This window comes from Selaginella moellendorffii, unplaced genomic scaffold (genome assembly GCF_000143415.4).
Source record: "Selaginella moellendorffii unplaced genomic scaffold, v1.0 SELMOscaffold_21, whole genome shotgun sequence".
Classification (NCBI taxonomy): Eukaryota; Viridiplantae; Streptophyta; class Lycopodiopsida; order Selaginellales; family Selaginellaceae; genus Selaginella; species Selaginella moellendorffii.
The window spans coordinates 607,944-628,807 of record NW_003314282.1 but is presented as its reverse complement, the minus strand read 5'-3'; the positions used below and the strand labels follow the sequence as shown (position 1 = coordinate 628,807).

At 42.8% G+C, this 20,864-nt stretch overlaps 3 protein-coding genes across 4 annotated transcripts; 1 reads left to right on the top strand and 2 right to left on the bottom strand.

Annotated features, from left to right (window-relative positions):
- Nucleotides 1-256: 256 nt before the first annotated feature.
- Nucleotides 257-2,242, bottom strand: LOC112347332. Its single transcript, XM_024678038.1, has 7 exons — nucleotides 2,226-2,242; nucleotides 1,905-2,075; nucleotides 1,654-1,831; nucleotides 1,512-1,583; nucleotides 1,224-1,446; nucleotides 905-982; nucleotides 257-537 (listed from the first exon to the last, which is right to left on the bottom strand). The coding sequence occupies exons 1-7, from the start codon at nucleotides 2,240-2,242 to the stop codon at nucleotides 257-259; spliced, it is 1,020 nt and encodes a 339-aa protein (XP_024533806.1).
- A 3-nt stretch (nucleotides 2,243-2,245) lies between these two features.
- LOC9637890 (B3 domain-containing transcription factor NGA1) lies at nucleotides 2,246-3,070 on the top strand (the record flags this gene model as incomplete). Its single annotated transcript, XM_002973285.2, has 1 exon — nucleotides 2,246-3,070. A coding segment is annotated over one exon (648 nt), but the record flags the coding sequence as incomplete, so codon positions are not given.
- LOC9641398 (glutathione gamma-glutamylcysteinyltransferase 2) lies at nucleotides 2,880-4,983 on the bottom strand. Of its 2 annotated transcripts, XM_024678319.1 has the most exons (9): nucleotides 4,830-4,983; nucleotides 4,620-4,776; nucleotides 4,303-4,541; nucleotides 4,067-4,230; nucleotides 3,961-4,012; nucleotides 3,670-3,897; nucleotides 3,314-3,608; nucleotides 3,156-3,254; nucleotides 2,880-3,103 (listed from the first exon to the last, which is right to left on the bottom strand). In XM_024678319.1, exons 1-9 carry the CDS (start codon nucleotides 4,980-4,982, stop codon nucleotides 3,063-3,065), a joined length of 1,428 nt encoding a protein of 475 aa, XP_024534087.1. In that variant the 5' UTR covers nucleotide 4,983; the 3' UTR covers nucleotides 2,880-3,062. The 2 variants fall into 2 exon arrangements, with proteins under 2 accessions (XP_024534087.1, XP_002973139.2); XM_002973093.2 differs by having other exon boundaries at nucleotides 3,156-3,608; nucleotides 4,830-4,982.
- Between the last annotated feature and the right edge of the window lie 15,881 nt (nucleotides 4,984-20,864).

Sequence of the window (20,864 nt, the reverse complement as noted above, 5' to 3'; positions counted from 1 at the left end):
TATAGCTTATAGGAGAGGTTTTACCTGGGGATATGGAACAGATTTGCTGTTCTTACTTCCAAAAGATACGAAAGAAAGAAATAAAAAACACAGCGAGAGAGAGAGAGAGAGAGAGGAGAGCTAAACCCACCCAAGTATGCTTATAAGACACTACGCACCTTTTTATGAAGCTACTGCCACTCCAGATGTGTGAAAGCCACTCCCTCTCTCCTCGCGCTCGCGTTGCTAATCCCGACGAGACTTAAAAGTAAATAAGCTAGCTTCCCATCGATCGATCGCCATCGTGCCTGCCTCCATTTGAGAAATTAAGACAACCCAATACGACCCAAATGGGCGAATCAATGTGGGCTTTTGTCCGTTTGGCGTGCCTCGCGTTGAGCTTCCCGCGCCCAAAAATGTCTTGCTGCGGTGACAAGTTGACAAGAGACAAGGAGCATTTTTCGCAATGAATTCGCGCAGCAACAGCGGCAGCCTTCTCGCCCTTAAAATCCAGAGGGAATTGGACAAGGTTCGGATGGAAATTGGTCGATCGAAGCCCTGATTGAATGGAATTGATCACACAAAACTCCACATTAATGCTTATCTTCCTCTGTTTTTGCTGTGATGAATCTTTCCCGTGGAAGGGCGAAATCCCCGTTGACCTCGCGCATTTGTTGCCAGGAAAGCCCAGTCATGCATCTCTCGCCAGCGTAGAAAACAACGTATGGCATGATCGAGCGATAAGTATGGCCCCAAATTCACGCACAAAGCTCGCTCGTTTCTCCTCCAAACGGGACGGCCCGTGAGCGAGCAAGACAGAGGCAAAGAACAAACAAGAAAAAGAAAGATTTTTAATCCCTGGCTGGGGGGCGCGATCGATTGAAATCCTCTGTACACTGGGTGGTATATTTTAGAATTTAATCACACAGCACAGCCACAGCAGCCATCGCCAGGCAGGGAGCAAATCCATTAATGTGTATACAAACACAGCGCGCTTTAAAGCCTGTGAGAATGTAGCGTTATGAGCAACTGATAAGCTGAGCTCATTCATTCACTCACTCATCCATCCATTTCCATATATTCTTTCTCGCTTTTTAAATCTTCCTTCCGCAAAAAAAAACCATTTTTTTTCGCAGCTGACACCAGGGGAAAAATCCTTTCCACTTTTATTCAATGTTTTCTACGCGTAAAAAAGACTGTCAAAAACAGAGAGAGAAATTTAAGCGAGGAGACAACAAACAAACCAACATGAATGAATGAATGAATACAAATACTATTTATTTGCAGTGCCGCCTTACAAAGCAATACGTATTCAACGACGCAAATCACGTCTTCGTCCTCGTTCTTCTTCGCCTTCTTCCTCGCTTTTTTTTTTGGCTTTGCTTCGTTCATCATCATCAGTGCTGTGTGTTCTCGTGTTCTTAAGAGTGAGCGAAGCGAGCGAGCGTTCCTTTCATCTTCCAGTGCCTGTCTAACCGGCAATATAAAAGGCGATGGTGGATGGAGAGGAGGGAGGAGGGACAGACAAGTACCAATGTGTTGGTGTGGGAGTAGCGGTGTCGTGCGTGTCGGCCAGTGCTCCCCTTGAGCGCTTCTTTTCCTACCTGGCTCCAAACTCAAAGCGTCATTCATTCATTCAAATGTGTCGCGCAAACTAGCAGCAAGATTACTTACGAGGAAGCTGTGCACACGAGAGAGAGTCTCGCTCCTCTTTTTCTGTTCTATCGTTCTTTTTCTCTCTTTGCTCTCTCTCCTCGAGAGAGAGAGATCTCGATCGATGCAGTGCTGCTGAGTCGTCCAGTCGTGTCGGCCGAGAGAGTCGCGAGAGAAAGGAGAGAAGCGCGCAATGGGCCTGTTTGCATTGAACTGGGGGTTAGCGTCTGCGAGAGAAGGAAAGAGGCAAAAGTGTGGAGGGATGGTGTTACCGGCGGCCCAGGATCACGAGCACGATGCTTGCTTGTATGATTCTTCCTCGCTCCAGCAGCAGCGCTCCTTTTATGGACTCCACCACTACCAGCAGCAGCTCCACCTCTCTCCTCCTCCTCCGGCTTACACTGTCCAGCAGCAACAGCAGCAGCTCTTTAGCAATCTCCAGGCTTTGAAAGAAAAGAGTCGTCAGGAAAGCTTACTCTCCAGGATGAGCTTCGCCAGTGGTGGTGAGTTTCACTCGATCCAGCAGCAGCAGCAGCAGCACGCCTCTAATTGGCATCACCACCAATCTGATAAGTTGAATCCATTAAAATCACCACAGCACACGTACCATGATCAAGCGAGATCTCCAGCAACCGGAGGAGGGGCAGCAGCTCACGAGCACCTCTTCTACAAAGTTGTCACTCCCAGCGATGTTGGAAAGCTCAACAGGTTGGTCATTCCCAAGCAGCACGCCGAGAGGTGGTTCCCACTGGATCCCTGCCTGCGAAAGAAAGGCCGCCTCCTCTCCTTCCAGGACGTTGTAAGTCGAGAGCTGTGGTGGTTCCGCTACTCTTACTGGAGTAGCAGCCAGAGCTATGTCCTCACCAAGGGATGGATACGTTTCGTCAAGGATAAAGATCTCCAGGCTGGGGACATCATCTCCTTTGAGCGAGGCGCTCGTCACGAACTCTACATCAATTGTCGCAAGAGGCCGACTTCCGGTCGAGCGGCTTTCGCCCCGCTTCCCGGGGACGAAGCTTTCGATCAGCAGCACGAGCAGCAGCAGCAGCAGCACTTGTCCTCGCATTTTCCGGTCTCGCCTGCAACACCAGCACCAGCGACTGCAGTCAATGCGAGCAGCAGATCGAATGAAATGCTCACCCTTTCGTCGCATCACTCGTCTTCTGATGAGGACGACGAAGAGGAAGCGGCTGTCTCGGGAGGGACACGGCTCTTCGGAGTGGACCTCAGAGCCAACCCGATTCACAAGCTCGTACTTTAAAACTTCTTTAAAGAGGTCTGGCAGATAGTTCGTAGTTCCAGTTTTGTTAACACAGCAAGGAAGGAGCTCACTGTAGGCACTGCAGGGAGGAAAGTTCAAAGTTCATAAGAGTTTCATGGTTTCTCGCTTGGAGTTCTTTCTCGTTTTCTTTTCCCCAGTTCATTCGTCGCTACAGTTGAGCACTCGCAGCTGCCTCTGCAGGTGTACAACCTGGAGAAGGAGAGAAAATTAGCCCCAAAGATCTAGGAAGCCATTCCGCTACCTCCAGTTGAAGCAAATCTGGAAGCTTGTCTGTTGCACCCAAGTTGACAAACTCCAATCTCACTTCCGAATTGGGGATCTCTGACCACGTCTCGCTGGGCTGCGCGAGCAGGAGTACAGTCACAACATCGACGGGCGTCGGGTGTAATTCGCACGAACCAGTTGGGACTATCACTTGCACGTTGCCATCCTTGACCCCGCCATCGCCGATAAGAACGCCAGCACCCTGGCCGTCGGTGGTCCTTGTCATTCTCTTGCAGCTCACGCAGCTCGCACAGCTCTTGGATTTATGCAGTCCGCCACACAGCAGGCTCTTTCCTTGGCACGATGCCTCGCCAACTTCGTCTGTGAGACTCTTTTCAGACAGTGCGCACGGGCACGACGGGGTCGACTTGAGCCATCCAGCCAGCCGCTTGTACATATCTGTGCTCCGTAGCTGATTTAGTACGTTTGTCTACAAGACAGGAGAAATAGAAAAGTTGCAGATGATCAGTTTTGCTGTCAAATGAACCGACCTTAAGAGTCAATCGCTGCATTTCATCGTTGTCCAGTTTGCCAGATTCATCGTTCGATCTCCTCACCTCCACTATCCATTTCACAAACCCGGTTACCTTGCCCGGAAAGGTTTCGAGAATAGCGGAGAAGACATCCTCGACACTTGTCACCTTTGCATTGCGCACAACTACACGGAGTTCCTGGCTGAGAAATCTAGAAACATCCCTCCAGTTCTCGACTTTGCAAGACTGCAAGAGAGTAACAAGTTTTACGCGATTCTTGATCAGCAAATGAATTTAATGTTCACTCACCGAAGTAAACAAGAGTGAAGGTGGTTCGCTTCGCTTTGTAACAACCATGAACCTGCAGGATGAAGTTGTGCATGAGAGGAGAAAAAATAAGCAATACTCGTCTTACCCTCTCGATTTTCCAGTTGATACGTCCACGGTGTTTACAGCGTCCCACAGCACGTTCAATGGCACCCAGTGTGGAGGATATTTGAATCTTGCCACGTCCAGAATCAAAGCCATGTCTCTTCGCTCGTGGTAGCCACCGATCGGTGAGAAATGTCCAGTGCCAGTCTCAAAGAAAAAAAAGTTCCAGTCAATTCTAAGCTGTTTTAACTGTTGCAACGAAGACCACAAACAAAGTACCTGCTTCAAAGGCTGCCGGTTGTATGATGCAATCAAGTGCTCGTCCTCCGACGAGCAACATTTCTTCACAACGCTGCGGAAATCTTCCAGCGAGCTCTCGCTGGCTCGAACTGCTTCCACTCTTGCACCGGAACACTCACCCAAGCACGTAACTTTGGCAAAAGAGATTCCATCAGTCTTCACTTTCTCCAGCGGCTCGCAGCAATCCAGCATCGATTCATCAAACCATCTCCACGGTCCTGCAAAGAAAGCTTGTAAGGTGGAAGAAAGAAAAATATCTATGGAGGTGGCAAAGAAAGAAAGAACAAACTGTGTACCTTTCCATTTTCTTCCTGGATCGATGGACAGCGAGTTGAGCACCATGGACAAAGAGGCAAGGCCACAAAATGCCGGCTCAGCCTGCGTCTGGAAATGCGCGATCAGCTTGAAGAATCCCTCCATGGTTCCATCCTCGAGAGCCTCGCGAAATATTTCCTGCGCGAGAGATACGCATCGATCGCGATCAAACGCTGATCACGGCGCCTTACCTTGCCCTCGCGACAGGTGAAATCGATGCCCGGAAGAGGAAGAACGCGGCGGTAGAGCCCCGCCACTGCCGCCATCGCCGCCCTAGGAGCTCTAGGGTTTATGGGGTCAATGTAGTGATGAGCGCACGTAGCGCAGCATTTACCAGGTATCATACCCCAAAGAGATTGGATGATGCCTAAGAGCGCCGTCTTACTCCCAGCAGTGAAGGAAGAACTTTTTTACCTTTAAACCTTTCTAGGGTTCTCTCGATTGTGGAGAACTTCCTTTCCAACACCAAATGCCTTGACTGGGGATTTGGAAAGAAGAAACCACATTTTGGAAGTGGAGGCATTTGCGGTCCTAAAGGAGCAAATCTATGCCTTGGGATCGAGAATGAGACATGGAAGGAGTAGATGAATCTCAAAATGCTCATGATTCTATCTTCTTGCTGTCTTTTAAGTGTTTTAGACGTTTGTTTGTTTACTTGATTTCACTGCTTTTTATCTTTGAAGTGATAGATCCGTGCAAATTATTTTGGTTTCTAGATAAAACGTTATGATTTAGTTAACGTTTTCTTGTTCTTGAATGTGAATAAGTATAAAGCTAAAACATATTCATGTCAGAATTGGGATTTGAACCCGCACCCTAGAGAGGCAAGTCTGTCACGTTAGACCGCTTGGCCATACTGACATTACATGTTTATAATATTAATGGGTGAATGCATTAAGCATTCAACCACTTGGCAATGCATGCTGGAATATAACATAATATATAAGGCCTGCAAGGTCTAAAGATTATTCAGCAAGAGTTGATTGAGCTCCATTAATCACTACCACAATAATGAAAGTTGTTTCTAGTTTTCGCCTTTGCCACTTTCCAGATAGCTGTGTCTTCTTCTTCTTCTTTGGGTAGAAGGGAGCTCTTGTCTTTGAACAATAGTATTGCACCAGCATCCAGTTCTCTAATGCATCCTCCTGAGATGGATGATCATGATCATGAGGATGGAGACCATGATCATGAAGATGGAGGTCCTCCAGTCCATGGGTCTCACAAGCACAAGAGGAGCAACAAGAATAACAACAACAACATCAACATCAATATCAACATCTGTAGAAAGAAGTCTATAAATCATGAAGATTAAAAGCACAAGGACAAGGACGATGAGAAGAAAGGGTTCCATTTTTAGTTTAGAGCCTCTCCATCATTTGTAGATCAATAAAACTAGTATGTTAGAAATCCTTGTTTTGGGGACTAATAAGGATTATAAAGGAAAGGAGTTTGTTTTAAATGAAGCATTGCCTGATTGTTCTTCTGAGACTTTGTGTTTTGGTCCTTTTTCTTCATGGCGTGAATGGTGCTTCAAACTCAAGCACAGGTTCTCCAAGTTGCAGGGATCAAGCAAGCAAACTGGAAAGAGAGGCCTTGGCATGTTCTCGAGGACAATGGCAAACGAGCCCAAGGGATATATAGGCTATACTTCTCTTGAGCACTGTTTCTTTCACTTTTTTGATACTTGTTTTCATCATTTGAGATTGCAGTTCTTACTATATGGAAAGACAATTGGAAAATCATAGCCAAACTCTGAAAAATATTGTTGATACTGGGAGTGATCTATTGTGGGTGAAGTGCACGGGATGTCAATCCTGCTTATCTGCAAGGGATGCTGTAATACCTATGATGACTTCACATTTCTAAAGCTCTAATCTGTTTACTTCTTTTATAGGTTTTTCTAACCAAAGTGCTTCATCAACCATGTTGTAGTCGAATAGGAGCCAGCAAAATACCTGTCACTACTCTCAGCAATACATAGACAAAAGCTTTTCTGATGGTGGTATGCTGAGGGACGGCTAGCATTATGTTGTTATGGATAATGAAAAACCTCAGAAATGTTCTTTGAAGCTTTTCTTGTTCTTCAGAAATTTAATCTCAGTCTTCTTTCATAAATATCATATATTAAGAATTTTAAGCGTGCTTCATTCATAGAATCTTAACAATAAATTAAGAGAACTTGAAAATCTTGGCTTAATTAAATAAAAAGTTCAAAATATAGACTAATATATTTTAGTTCATGATATAAATAGCAAAAAATAATCTAAACTCTAAAGTTTAGAAGTAATCCAAAAATGCAGAAAATTTTGAGAACATAAATTCTAGTACAAAATGTTCAACAAAAAGTTTCAATAATTTGAATTTGACAAAAAAATTTATTATAATATTATATTCAATAAAAGAAGCTATGTACACCTACCTATGATAATATGTTCAAAACTACTCTTAATTCAATTTTATGTCATAAACACAAAAGGGATTACTTTTTTTTTACTTAATAAGTATAGCTTTAATACTGATTTATTCAACATCTTTATTAACTCAAAAGTTTTTTCTATTGAGCTTTTACATAGCAATGGTAGTTATAGCATAATAGAGTTCACCACCTCCAATTAGTGGTTTTTCAACTAAAGTGATATACATTAAATTTTGTTATGGTTTTCATGAAATTTAGCTCTTTTGTCTCCTGTACTCTTTATGGAGGCATATGGCTTATTCTCTTGTAAACGTCATTCTTGAGCCAGACAAAAACTTAAACTATCATAGTTATTTAAATTTATCTCATAATTTCAAATTCAATTAGGACAATATTAGTAACAAGCTTGGCAAGGATTGGAATATTTTATTTTGGAAGTTAAATTTTCCTTTATATTAATTTCTATTTTTCTTATGTCTTTTTTTTCCTTGAATGTTGCTTCTTTCATTCTTACAACATTTTTTGTATAGATTTTTTACTAGCTCACTTAACTTCTTTTAGTTGTTATTGCTTATTAGATATATAAATTTCTTTCTATGCTATATCTTAAGAATCCTTACATTCAAAAAATATATTTTTCTTTTTCTTACAACCACTTCAGCATCTAATTGGTCACTTGAGATCTTTATTTTTAAATTTTTTTTTATCTATTCATAGCTATTTTAAGCTTTTTTACAAATCCAATATTGTAGTATATGTGGTTTTCACTATTTACTTTATAGTGGTTTACCATAGAATAATTATAGAGCAAAGCTTTAACCTTCCATATACCACATGCCATATGTTTAAAAACAATGGAGAAAAACCCAAGTCACACCTTATTATAAATCATCTCTCCAAGAAGAAAAAATAATTTACGTGTTTGATCCTTTGTCGCTTAGGACTCTCTTTTTGGCTTTATCTTTGACCAAACCTCAAATTTGTGTTCGCACTACCTTCAGTCCAATCTAAGAAAAGTTTATGAAAGAGCATGGCAATAATTATTTGAACCAATAGACTAGTCCCTACAGTTTTGATTGATCCACTTATAATTATGCCTAGGAAGGATCCACTAGTGTCGTGCTAAACAACTATAGACTAGCCTATTTGCCACTCATAACAAACCTAGGAAAGTTTATTTTACCTATGGTATATGGTTCAACTCATGGTAACCACAGATAGGCTAATATCAATTCTGCCAACTCAAAGTGTAAGCTCAAGTTGCTAATGTGCCTTACTCATGAGCCCAAGTGCAACTTGTGCTAATGTGCCTCACTCACGAGCCCAAGTGCAAACTCGTGCTAATGTGCCTCACTTACGAGCCCAAGCGCAAACTTGTGTTAATGTGCTTCACCCACGAGCCCAAGTGCAACCTTGTGCTAATGTGCCTCATTTACGAGCCCAAGCGCAAACTCGTGCTAATGTGCTTCACTCACGAGGCCAAGCACAAACTCGTGTAAATGGAACATCTCACATCCATCTTATGAGCCCAAGAGCAAGCTCACATAATATGGTAAAAAAATAGTAACCAAATCCATACCTAATTAACAAATGCGAAGTCTTTGCACCCAAACGTGTACCCACTTGGATTATCGTTTTCATCTCTGCATATGCAATGAGATTAGTTGACCAATCTCATTGGATAATACTTGCTGAGACTCATCCTTTAATACCAAATATAGCACACGTGGTTTTTACCCTTTATCTTATGTGTTTTACTATAGGATAACCACAAAGTGGAACCTCAACCCTCCATATGGCACATGTCATATGCCACATGCCACATGCCACGTGTCTAAAGGATAGTAGTGTAGAACCTAAGTTTTAGGGCCCTAGGCCACTAAATGAAATAACGGAGCCAAACTCTTAAACATGGAACTAAGGAGCAAAGGAACCAAAGCACGGAGTGACTCTTGAGCGTTTAGCCCAAGGAGCAAAGGGATAGGAGTACGAGCGACTTGGAATAGTCCTAGAGCATCCAGCACCAACATGCAAAACAGAGCCAAACAAAGTCTAATGCTATTTCAACATACGGGTGGCCTAACATGAGAATATGGGTACTCCATTAATTAGCATGGAATGGAACTTGGGCTTAAACCCAAGTCAGATGCAAAACAAGGATAAACACACAAATGGGAGTTAGACTATGCCTTAAGCTAGTCAGCCATGCCCAACCTACCCACTATCTCTATTATACATTTGGAACCCCCCATATTTTCCCCCCCACCCCCCCTCAAGGAACACACATGTAAGGGATTAAATTTTCCATTCTACTTTAGTCACTTAACCACACCTTCGACCACTTGGAGGAGTCTCATTCACAACTTCCATAAGTCCTATTTAGGACTTAGGACTTGCTAGCCCCGAGAATGGCATCCATGCCACTCAACAGTTGCACTTGGTCCAAGTGCTCCGTGTGTCCAATCCCATGACTAACACTCAAAAGCACCACCAACATGGCAGCCTGTTACGCTAAGGCCATGCCCAATCACCTTTGCCACTTTGGTATTCCAATACTACTTGTATCACAGTCTTGGCTCTCCAAGACTAGGCAAACCATCCATGAGTGGTCATCTCAGATCCACTCCTTAGCATCCTTAGGATGCCCACTGATAAGGGGAATAACCTTCCCCAATATCCCTCTGTCAGTCCCCACTAAGTCCCTTTCTGCCCCTAGCCGTGTTTGCCAACACTGCCACTGGATCGAGGCCCACAGGCCCGACCACTAAGTCCCACGGTCCTCTGGGACTTCCTCACCACACGACTGTGTCCTTGGTCACTACCCCAGAGGACTACTCCTCTTCCTTTCCACAGTCTGGGCCTTTGGGACAACATTTCGGAACACCGTGGCCTTACGCGAGCCACCTGGGTACTCTCCCCGCCTTCCGCCCTTGGGTGCTCTAGCCATGGGCTTAGAGCGAGGTTCCGTTGAGCCACGCCTAGTATCCAAGTAGGTAGTGCCACCCACACTTGGACTGGGAGCATTGGTCAGTCGATCTCCCGGGGGAACTAGAGTCGGCTCTTGAACACTTCACCAAGCTACCCCGCTTGTCGGTCCGTGTTCACTCTAGTCTTGGACTTCCCAGTGGTCAGTTCATCACCCAACACTAGGTCTGGCCTTCACTGGGCCAAACTAGCCTTTCCTGGCCAAACTAGCTCCACTAGGCTCCAACCCCCACACTCTCTCTACTATACTTTTGGAACCCCCCGCAGCCCCCCCCCCCCGGGGGACGATCACTTTGGGCTTTCACCCAACTACCTGTATTAGTATTCGGACTCGGACTCAGACTCGGACTTGGACTCAGACTCGGTTTTGGTCCCGGATTCGGACTCGGATTTGGTCTCGGTCTCGGTCTCGGTCTTGGTCCCGGTCTCGGTTCCATCTCGGACTCCATCTCGGACTCCATCTCGGGTCCATCTCGGACTCCATCTCGGGTCCATCTCGGACTCCATCTCGGGTCCATCTCGGACTCCATCTCGGGTCCATCTCGGACTCCATCTCGGACTCCATATCAGACTCCATATCGGACTCCACTTCGGGTCCATCTCGGACTCCATATCGGACTCCATCTCGGACTCCACTTCGGACTCCATATCGGACTCCATCTCGGACTCCACTTCGGGTCCGCCTCGGACTCCATCTCGGACACTTCCATGTGTCATGTGTTGGTCCTTTTTGGGTCCCTTTTTGGAGCCTTTCTTATTGGTTGTCTCGTGCTTGCTCCTCGAGCACTTTGTTGGGAGTTCCACTCCCGCTCTCAACCTTCCAAGTCGAAGCTTTTAGTCCAAACGTGTTACGCTCGTTTGGCTTTCGCTTCGGCCACTACCACGTGGCGCCCTTCCAGCTCCACTTTGGGGCCTAGGGATTTTTTGTCTCACAACACACTTTGGGCTTTCACCTTTAGCCACCCTTAATACCAAGAGTTAGTCTCTAGGATAAGCTTGAAACTTACTATATATGGAATGTCTCTAGATTGTGAATTTGGACACAGACGAACACTATTATGTTCAGGACAATCTTTACATTCTGACAGACACAATAAGCTATCATCCAACATTATTGAGGGACTAGTCTCAATATGTGAAGGCTCTTGTCATTAGCCAGTGCAAAACACAATGAGACAAGAACTCTTTACCGAGCTAAATATGCTTAGTTAATAGCACGTAGGAATTTCGTCCTTATGCTCGTCTAGTCTAAGTACATTGGAAATGCCTAGTTAACTCCATTAGCACAAGAGGGATTGATAAAGGGTCTAACAATACCAACCTCCTGTCGTCGTGGCAATAAAGAAAGAGGAACATGATGTCGAGCAGCAAAGTTCGTGTCCATAAAGCAGGAAGTTGCACCCGAGTCCAGTAGCACCCAAGTCCAGTAATGCTAGAGCCTTAAGTCTTGATTGTCCGGTGAAAGAAAGGAGACATGGGATGCGGAAGTTGCAGGAATTGGTGGTAGCTTTGATGAAAGGTGGTGAGGAGCATGATAAAGAAGAAAAGTGATTTTTATTTAGGGAGTCCAAATAGATAGCTCCTACTCTGTTTGGACAAGGTCATTTCCCGACTGCAACAGAGGTGGACCTTGAGGTAGAGTGAACTCAAGTAGTCGGGGAGGCTTCTTGGGACACACAGCTGCTTTGTGATTAGGATCAGCACAATAGAGATAAAGATTATGAGATATTCGATATTGCTTCTCAGCAAGACTCAACTTCCCTCTGATGAGTCGGGGAGTACCAGAAATATCTATTGAGACTGGAGCAGTAGGTTCAGGAGTATGCCCTGAAGACTCAAGCTGGGATTCCTGAGTCTGGGACGGGAAAACGGCGGTGCGGTGACTTTCCTGACAACATTCAAAGAGACGATTGTCGCATCAAATAGCTTTGTTGATGGCATTTGATAGGTCCGTGGGATCCTCTATGGTGAACAACAAATCCTTGACACCGTTGTTGAGGCCAAAACGAAATTGATCAATCAGGGCCCACTCATCCCACTGAGTGTCCAAGGTAAAGAGTTGGAACTCCGTAGCATAGATCAAGGCAGGATGAGACCCCTAAGAGAGACGTCTCATCTTTGTGGTGGCAGCCCAAACCCGATCTGTCTCGCCAAAACATGCTTCAAGTTTCTCTTTGAACAACTGAAGATCCATCAGTTCCGAAACCATGACCCCTTTCATGCTCTTCTCCAGGAAAGGAGAAAACCATGACAAAGCTACACCTTCGAGCAACGTCCCGTTCGTGCCGATTTGAGACTTGAGAGTGGGGTACCCCCGATGTTGAAGTGCGAAGATCAGCTCCATCTGGTTCAGGAATCCGCGAAGCTCCAAACGCTTGCCTAAAAACTTCACCGGGAAACTCACCTTCAATTCAGGAACTCTGCTTGATCCTTGAGCCGAAAGTGAAGCAAGCTCCTGTTGCATGTGAAGAAGGGTCACCTTCAGCTCAGTATTCTCAGACTAGATTTTTGCAAGGACTTCGGCAAAGAAATCAGGATGGCTTAGAGATTCCATCAGCAAAGAAGAAAGAAAAAGGGGAAAAAAGGTAAAAGCAGTCAAACAATCAAAATGAGCTAAAGCAAAAGCAAAAAACACAATTTGAATCAAACTGTCAAGACCCTCAACAAAATCAAGACTGAAAAATGCAAAAGACAAAGAGAGAAGCTAGTGGAAACGAGGAAGAAGCCTTAAACTGGCGTTAATTCAGATTGTGGAGAAATGGAATAAGGTTAATCTATATATACTATAGGTTGATGAAGCTCCACCACTCTTGGATCGAGGATGGCCTAAATATAGCTAAGGTCGAGGAGGTGCCATGTCATCATTAGGAATGTGGTTTAAGACTTAGGAATCGTACGGGAAATCAGAGAGTCAGGAATAGGGAAGTGTCTCGAGAGTCAGGAATGTGGTCTACGGGTTAGGAATCTAGCGAGAGTCAAGAATATGGCAAGAATTAAGGGATTCTTGACATTTAATGGAATAAGGAACATTGACAAAGAGGTGGATTATATGACCAATTGATAGTAGTTACCCCATGACTAAAGATTTCACTATGCACACGAAGTGCTGAAGCCAGTCTGCCTATACTGGCCCAAACTAAAAAATTAATAGATGGACAATATCAAAGTTATAGACAATGATATCTTAGAGACTTAATTATTAGTGAATAAATCTTAGATTAGAACACAAAAGTATTCCAAGTAAGTTATTATCTAATAAACTAATATTTTAGTATAGGAACCACCAAGATCATTATAATCGGAAACATAGAATTTACTATCCAACAAAATTCAATAACAAGTGTATCATTAATAAAACCCAATGATAAAACTTAAGTACTAAAGATTGTAGATAGTATGCCAAACAACTTACTAAAGGTAACTCAAGGAACACAAAGTATTATTGATTTATAAGCACAATGCTCGCGAATGTATCACCCGAAGGAAATAACATCCAAATCTATTAAAACTAACTCGAGCAACAATCGACAAAACAAAATAAATGAGGTAAGACCAACAAACACTCATTCATGCCAACTATCGCACTAGCCAATTTGAATATATCCCAATCAATAATACCAAGGAACTAAAGTTGCTCAAGTAAGTATCAGCAATATTCTACTGATGTCTCAAAACCAAAAGACCAATCCAAAGTAAACCATAAATAACATATGGTATTGCAAAAAAGCCAAAAGCTATCAAAGAGAACAACTAACTATTATAAATGATCATCAATCATCCCATCAATAAAGATATGCATAATTATTGTTGAAGAAAGAATTCACCATCCTAAAGAACAGTAAATCATTCAACACCAACAATAATTGAGTAAAATCTCTTGACAAGGATAATCAACTATCCTAAATGATAGTCAATCATCACCAATGATTGCTAGATGCAAATGCCAATTTCAATATCAAAGCTAATGAGCCAAAAATGCTTTCCCCAACAACTTTTAACTAATGGAACAATGAATATAAAACTCAAAGAACCAAAAGTTTGAAAAAGTTTATAGCCAAGTCTTGCGTAATAATGATTATAAGTTTTTGTAAGCTCTTGAGTTTGGACTTCCCGGGAAGTCATCCAGCCCAGTACTATTCAAACCCAAGAATGCTTAACCCCAAATATCCCAAGACCCTTAACCGATTGGAAAAGGGGGTGCACTCTTATGCCAATTATCCATTAGCACTGCATTATAGAGTCCATGCACAACTTTATGTCAAAGTTATTTTTTTCCGCTGTGCCACTCTGATTTCATGCGCTTTATAAACCATTTACACTTGGATGTTTAGGTACTTATAAGTGACTAAATTTTCCATTTAGTCACTTGCAGTTTTGCATGAACCAACTTCAATGCGAAAGAAGAAATTATAGTATAACCCACAATATCCTCTTAAGCTAAACTTCATAATGCAAAGTTAATAAAAAGCATGTTTGCATCAATCCAAAAGCTAAGCATAATGAAGTTATGCTCAACAAGTGACCACTAAACCAATCCTATATGAATCCATCTATAGCAAGATGTAACTCACTTCATAACAAGCACAAGAAGAATCATCAAGGATCAATATATTCCAACTCAAATCTAATAAAGATTCAAATGTTCCAATATCAATCACTAATTCCTCTTCTCGTAAAGTTAGCATAGTCCATAATTAAATCACTTTTCAAGATAAAGCTCAAAGCTCAACTCTTACTAAACAATCTCGTCTAAAATATAACTAACTCAAACTTGCCACTCACCTTGTTTGAATGCTGACATAATTGCTAACTAGCAAATGCACGAATGCCAATAACACAAAGTCATAGCCAAATCATCAACACTATCTTCATCGAGATTAATGAAACTCAATATTAATCCTAAAAAAAGACAATTCATTTCACTTGAATCTCAATATCAATAATTTCAACAACAAAGCATCACTTCAATGCCATTAACACTAAAATAAAACTAAAAGAAAGTGAAAGTGAATCACCAATCAAAACTCTCTTACAACAAAGCTAACCAAAGTTGAAGATACTATATATAATATCCAAGACCAACCCTTCAGCAAAATTTAGTTACAAATAACACTTCCTTAAGGAGTGAATCACCACATCCAAGACTCAATAAAATCCAACATTATGAACTAAATGCAATCAAATGATATCGACAGAGGTAGAGTCAACATACCAATATGGAAAACCTATGTAAGTTTAACAATATGATCCTCTGCAACACCATCCGGTAAAGTAAATCCATCACTGCTAAATCATCATCGAGTGAAACAAGTGTCAATAGTCCTTGACGAAGTCTACAAGTAATCACTAGTTACAAAGCAACTAATAATCACTCTTCAATTTGCCTTCACAAGACCCAAACACTAAAATCACGCTATCGAGTTATATACTTGTTCAACATGAACATAATACCCCAAGTACGAGATAAAGGTGCATAAACTAAATAACCATTCAAATCCAACTCAACCGTAATATGCTCACCAATGCATTTTTCCAACAACTTTGAGTATGCCTTGAAGAGGCTTGCTATGCATGACTAACACTCAATCAAAACTAAAGTGAAGACCATGAGATGAACTCATATCGGTACACAACCTTTTTATAGACAAAGCTATAATACAAGTACCAACATCTCAACTTCAAACAACTAAGTTGGACATCACTATTTTTAGCCAAAGTGCAGGGCCACCAAAACCAAGTCAAGATCAATGAGAGCTCATTATTCTCATAGAGTCTTAAGGAAATGCAAGGTGTAACTTGCTACCAAGCACAATGCTACAGAAAAAAAGCACAAGGGTCACCCTTTTTAGAAAAGCACAATGGCCACTTTTCTACACCAATTCTAGATTCTATCCAACTCAATTACCTTAGCCCCAAAAGTTAGCATCTTTTTCGGGCCACATCATACAAACTATCTACTAAGGTCTAAGCTAACTGAAGTTAACTCCAACCCCTTCACTAGTTTGTACTGGCTTACGAAAACGGAATGATTTTCGAACAAAATGATCAATAGATCAGCCATTAAATAAATCTAAGAAAATTTGTGGACAAAATTTTTTTTTCCATCCTAGAGAAAGAATGACTCTCAATCTAAGAATACAAACTTTCAAGACTCAACCAACTTCCTCTTACTAACAATTTCACATAAGTGTAAGCGATTAAATTTTCCATTCTACTTTAGTCACTTAACCACACCTCCGACCACTTGGAGGAGTTTCAATCACAACCTCCATAAGTCCATTTCAGGACTTGGGACTTGTTAGCCCCGAGAATGGCATCCATGCCACTCAACATTTGCACTTAGTCCAAGTGCCCCACGTGTCCAATCCCATGACCAACACTCAAAAGTACCACCGACATGGCAGCCTGTTACGCTAAGGCCATGCCCAATCACCTTTGCCACTATCGCGAATGTGACTTCAGGTATCGAAAGTTACCTGTCGGCTAGTCCTTACGGACACTCTTACCTTACTGCCATGATGGCAGGAGGTCGGTATTGCTGGGCCCGTTATCAGTCTCCGCCTAAGCTAGTTGAGAAACTGGTCTTCGCGTGTGCACTTGATCAGATGGGCATAAGGACGGAATTCCTACGTGCTATTTGTCAAGCATACTTGACCTGGTTAGAGAAACTCATTCGTTGACTTGCACTTGCTAGTGTTGGGAACCCCCGCAATATTGAGATTGGTCCCTCAATATCGCTAGATGATAGCTTACTGTGTCTGCCAAACACCCTCGCTATCATGCCCTTTGTGTTAGTCTCATTTCGGTCCTAAATGCTATTTATGGAAAATGTCCAGATTTGCTCATTTGGCATATCTACGGAATGTAGAGATCGTCCTGAACACAATGGTGTTTGTCCCGTGTCCAAATTCGCAATCTAGGGACATTCCATATTTAGTAAGTTTCGAGCTTGTCCCAGAGACTAACTCCTGATACTAAGGGAGGCTTGGGGTGAAAGCCCAAAGCGTGTGTTCCTCAAGGGGGGGGGGGGGCTGTGGGGGGTTCCAAATGTATAGTAGGGATAGTGGGTAGGTCGGGCATGGCCGACCAACCTGAGGCATAGTCTAGCTCCCGCTTGCGTGCCTGTCCTTGTTCTGCGTCCGGCTTGGGTCTAAGCCCAAGTTCCATTCCATGCTAGTTGGTGGAGTACCCATGTCCTCGCGTTAGGCCACCGGTATGCCGAAATAGCGCCAGACTCCGTTTGGCTCTGTTTTGCGTGCTGGTCCTGGCATTGGGATGCTGGTTACTCTAGGACTGTTCCAAGTCGCTCCGGGCCCCTGTTCCTTCGCTCCTTGGGCTTTACGCTTGGGAGTTGCTCCGTGGTTCGGTTCCGTCACTCCTTGGCTTCGTGCTTGGGAGTTTGGCACCGTTCCTTCGTTCAGTGGCCCAAGGCCCTGAACCTCGGGTTCCTATAGACACGTGGCATGGACACGTGGCATCTGTCACGTGGCACAAAGAGGGTTTAGGTTCCGCTTCGTGGTGTTATCCTATGGTAAATCACCATAGGATAAAGGGTCAAAACCACGTGCGCTACATTTGGTATCAGAGAATGAGTCTCGGCGAGTACTATCCAATGAGATTGGGCAACTAGTCTCGTTGCATACGCAGAGATGAAAACGATGATCCGAGTGGGTACACGTTTGGGTGCAAAGACTTCGCAAACGTTCCTTGGGTATGGATATTGTTAACTTGTTGTACCTTATGATGTGAGCTTGAGCTTGGGCTCACAAGAGGGATTGAGTTGTTCCAGTTGCACGAGTTTACGCTTGGGCTCGTGAGTGAGGCACATTAGCAACTCAAGGTTACACTTTGAGTTGGCAGGATTAATGTTAGCCTATCGGTGGTTCCATGAGTTGTTCCATGTACCGTGGGTAAAAGCAAACCCTCCCTGAGTTTGCTATGAGTGGTAAATAGGCTGGTCCGTAGCTGTTTAGCACGGCACTAGTGGATCCTTCCTAGGCATGATTACAAATGGATCAATCAAGACTATAGGGATTAGTCTATTGGTTCAAGTAGTCATTGCCGTGCTCTCTCATAAACTTTTCTTGGATTGGACTGAAGGCAGTGCGAACGCAAGCTTGAGGTTTAGTTAAAGATAAGACCGAAAAGAGAGTCATCGGGGACGAAGGATCAAATATGTAAATCATTTTCTCTTCTTAGAGAGATGATTTGCAACGAGGTGTTGACTCATTGCTCATGTTCATATTATGCAATCAAGATTCCCTACCTTGATGCGTCTTGGAGATGGTGGTCTTACAATGGTGAGTTATGGGATGGATAGCGGTGAAGCGCTAAACTATTTTGTCTAGATTTGCTATTGGAAGACTTGGGTTGCAATGCTCAATTCTTTTCCGGGGAACCTTGCTATTGCTCCTTGAGTAGCTTGGTGTTGGGTTAAGTTTTGAGTTTGGTCGGAAAGTGAGTGGCATGAGCTTGTCTGTGTTGTGAACAAAAGTTGGTGGTGTTCAGTGTTGTAAGTCTCTATCGGTGGAGTGTGGCATTTATGTTGCATTTTGTCGAATCGAGTTGGCACTTGATAGTCACATAAACCTTCGAAGTAATAACATTGGCATTGCTCGTGGTGTTGCTCAACTGATGATCAAATCATTGTAATTTCTATATCATATCCATGTGATAGTGAGCAATGTGTTTACAAAGTTGCTTGGTCAAACAATGATCAACCCCAAAGTGGTTGATGGTGAAGCTAGTCTACTTGCACGAAGTAGCATTGTAGTAGCTTTGACTAGATTCTCGATAGTGGTCCATTATGTTAAGCTTAAGTTGGTACCTTGTTTCTTTGAAGTTGGCCTATAAGGTGTTGGAAAAGAGTTGTAGCATTTGCTATAGCTCATTAGTTGATCCGTTAACACTTGGAGTAGATTGTTGGATAGAGAAGGTGTGAGGTTGAAGCATTGACATTACTAGCACTTGTGTTGGTGGAAGTGGCATTGTTACTTCGAGTGATAAGGAATTTTCCTTAGAGCTTGATTTTCCATGTCATTTTTCTTGTTAGTGTTTTAGCTTCACATTGGATCTTGAAAATGGTTGAAGAAGAGTGTTAGTGCAATATGGATATCCGAAGATGTGGTCTTCGTGATCAAACCTTGGATGTTCCATTTGCATTTTACGGATATCAGTGTTGGATGTCGAAAGTATGGGCAAAAAGATGTTCGATGCTTAAGCATGCTATTGGGTCTTGAGAATTGGTGTTGAGGTGAACCTATGTGAAGTTGTTAGTAGGAGGAAGTTGGTTGAGTCTTGAAAGTTTGTATTCCTAGATTGAGAGTCATTCTTTCTCTAGGATGGAAAATTTTCCACAAATTTTCTTAGACTTTTCCAATGGCTGATCTGTTATCACTTTGCTCGAAAACCATTCCGTTTTCATAAGCCAGTACAAACTAGTGAAGGGGTTGGAGTTGACTTCGGTTAGCTTAGATCTTAGTAGGTAGTTTGTATGATGCGACCCGAAAGGGATGCTGACTTTTGGGGCTAAGGCAATTGAGTTGGATAGAGTCTAGAGTTGGTGTAGAAAAGTGGCCGTTGCACTTTTCTAGAAAGGTGACCCTTGTGCCTTTCTTTTATAGCGTTATGCTTAGTGGCAAGTTGCACTTTGCATTTCGTTAGACTCTATGAGAGTAGTGAGCTCTCACTGATCTTGACTTGGTCTTGGTGGCCTTGCGCCTTGGCTGAGGATGGTGATGTTCAACTTAGTTGTTTGAGTTTGAGATGTTGGTACCCGTACTATAGCTTTGTCTATAAGGAGTTTATGTACCGATATAGATCCATCTCATGGTCTTCACTTTAGTTTCGGCTGAGTGTTGATCATGCATAGCTAGCCTCTTCAAGGCATGCTCAGAGCTATTGACTAGATATGTTTGTGAGCTTATCGCGGTTGAGTTGGATTCGAGTAGTCATTTAGTTTATGCTTGTCCATGAACCTTTATCTCATACCTGGGGTATTATGTTCATGTCGAACAAGTATATGACTTGATGACAAAAGTTAGTGTTTGGGTCTTGTGAAGACTTCGTCGAGGACCTCTGATACTTGCTTCACTCGATGATGATTTAGCAGTGATGGGCTTGGTTTACCAGATGGTGTTGTGGAGGATCGTGTCATTAGACTTACATAGGTTTTCCATGTTGGCATGTCGACTCTACCTCTGTTAATATCATTTGGTTGCGTTTAGTTCATAGTGTTGGATTTCATTGAGTCTTGGACGTGGTGATTCACTCCTTGAGGAAGTGTTATCTGTGACTGAGTATTGTTGAGAGATTGGTCTCGGATACTGACTAAAGTATCTTCGACTTTGGTTAGCTTGGTTGCAAGAGAGTTTTGAGTGGTGAATCACTCTTGCTTTCTTTTAGCTTTGGTCTGATGTTGATGGCATTGAGGTGATGCCTTGTCATTGATATTATTGATATTGAGATTCAAGTGAGATGATATATCTATCCTTAGGATTGATATTGAGTTTCATTGCTCTCGATAAAGATGGTGTTGATGATTTGGCTATAGCTTTGTGTTATTAGCATTCGTGCATTTGCTAGTTAGCAACTGTGTTGACGTTCAAATGAACTGAGTGGCAAGTTTGAGTTAGTTGTGTTCTAGACGAGATTATTTAGTAGAGGGTTGAGCTTCGGCTTTTCCTTGAAAAGTGATTCAGTCATGGACTATGCTAGCTTTACAAGATGAAGAGTTAGTGATTGATATTGAAGATGTTGGTCCCTTGTTGGGTTTTCATTGGGATATATCAATCATTGATGATTCTTTTTGTGCTTGTTATGAAGT

Bases quoted from the DNA above. Each gene is read 5' to 3' on its own strand.
- LOC112347332 (XM_024678038.1), bottom strand. The intron at 1,447-1,511 runs GTACTTGTCTGT...CCGGTTAGACAG, and splicing joins ACTCCCACACCAACACATTG to GCACTGGAAGATGAAAGGAA. The intron at 538-904 runs GTGATTAAATTC...CCATTCAATCAG, and splicing joins GGCTGCTGTGGCTGTGCTGT to GGCTTCGATCGACCAATTTC.
- LOC9641398 (XM_002973093.2), bottom strand. From the start codon at position 4,982: ATGATACCTGGTAAATGCTGCGCTACGTGCGCTCATCACTACATTGAC. The intron at 4,542-4,619 runs GTACACAGTTTG...CTTTCTTTGCAG, and splicing joins TCCAGGAAGAAAATGGAAAG to GACCGTGGAGATGGTTTGAT. The intron at 3,609-3,669 runs GTCGGTTCATTT...CCTGTCTTGTAG, and splicing joins TGCAGCGATTGACTCTTAAG to ACAAACGTACTAAATCAGCT.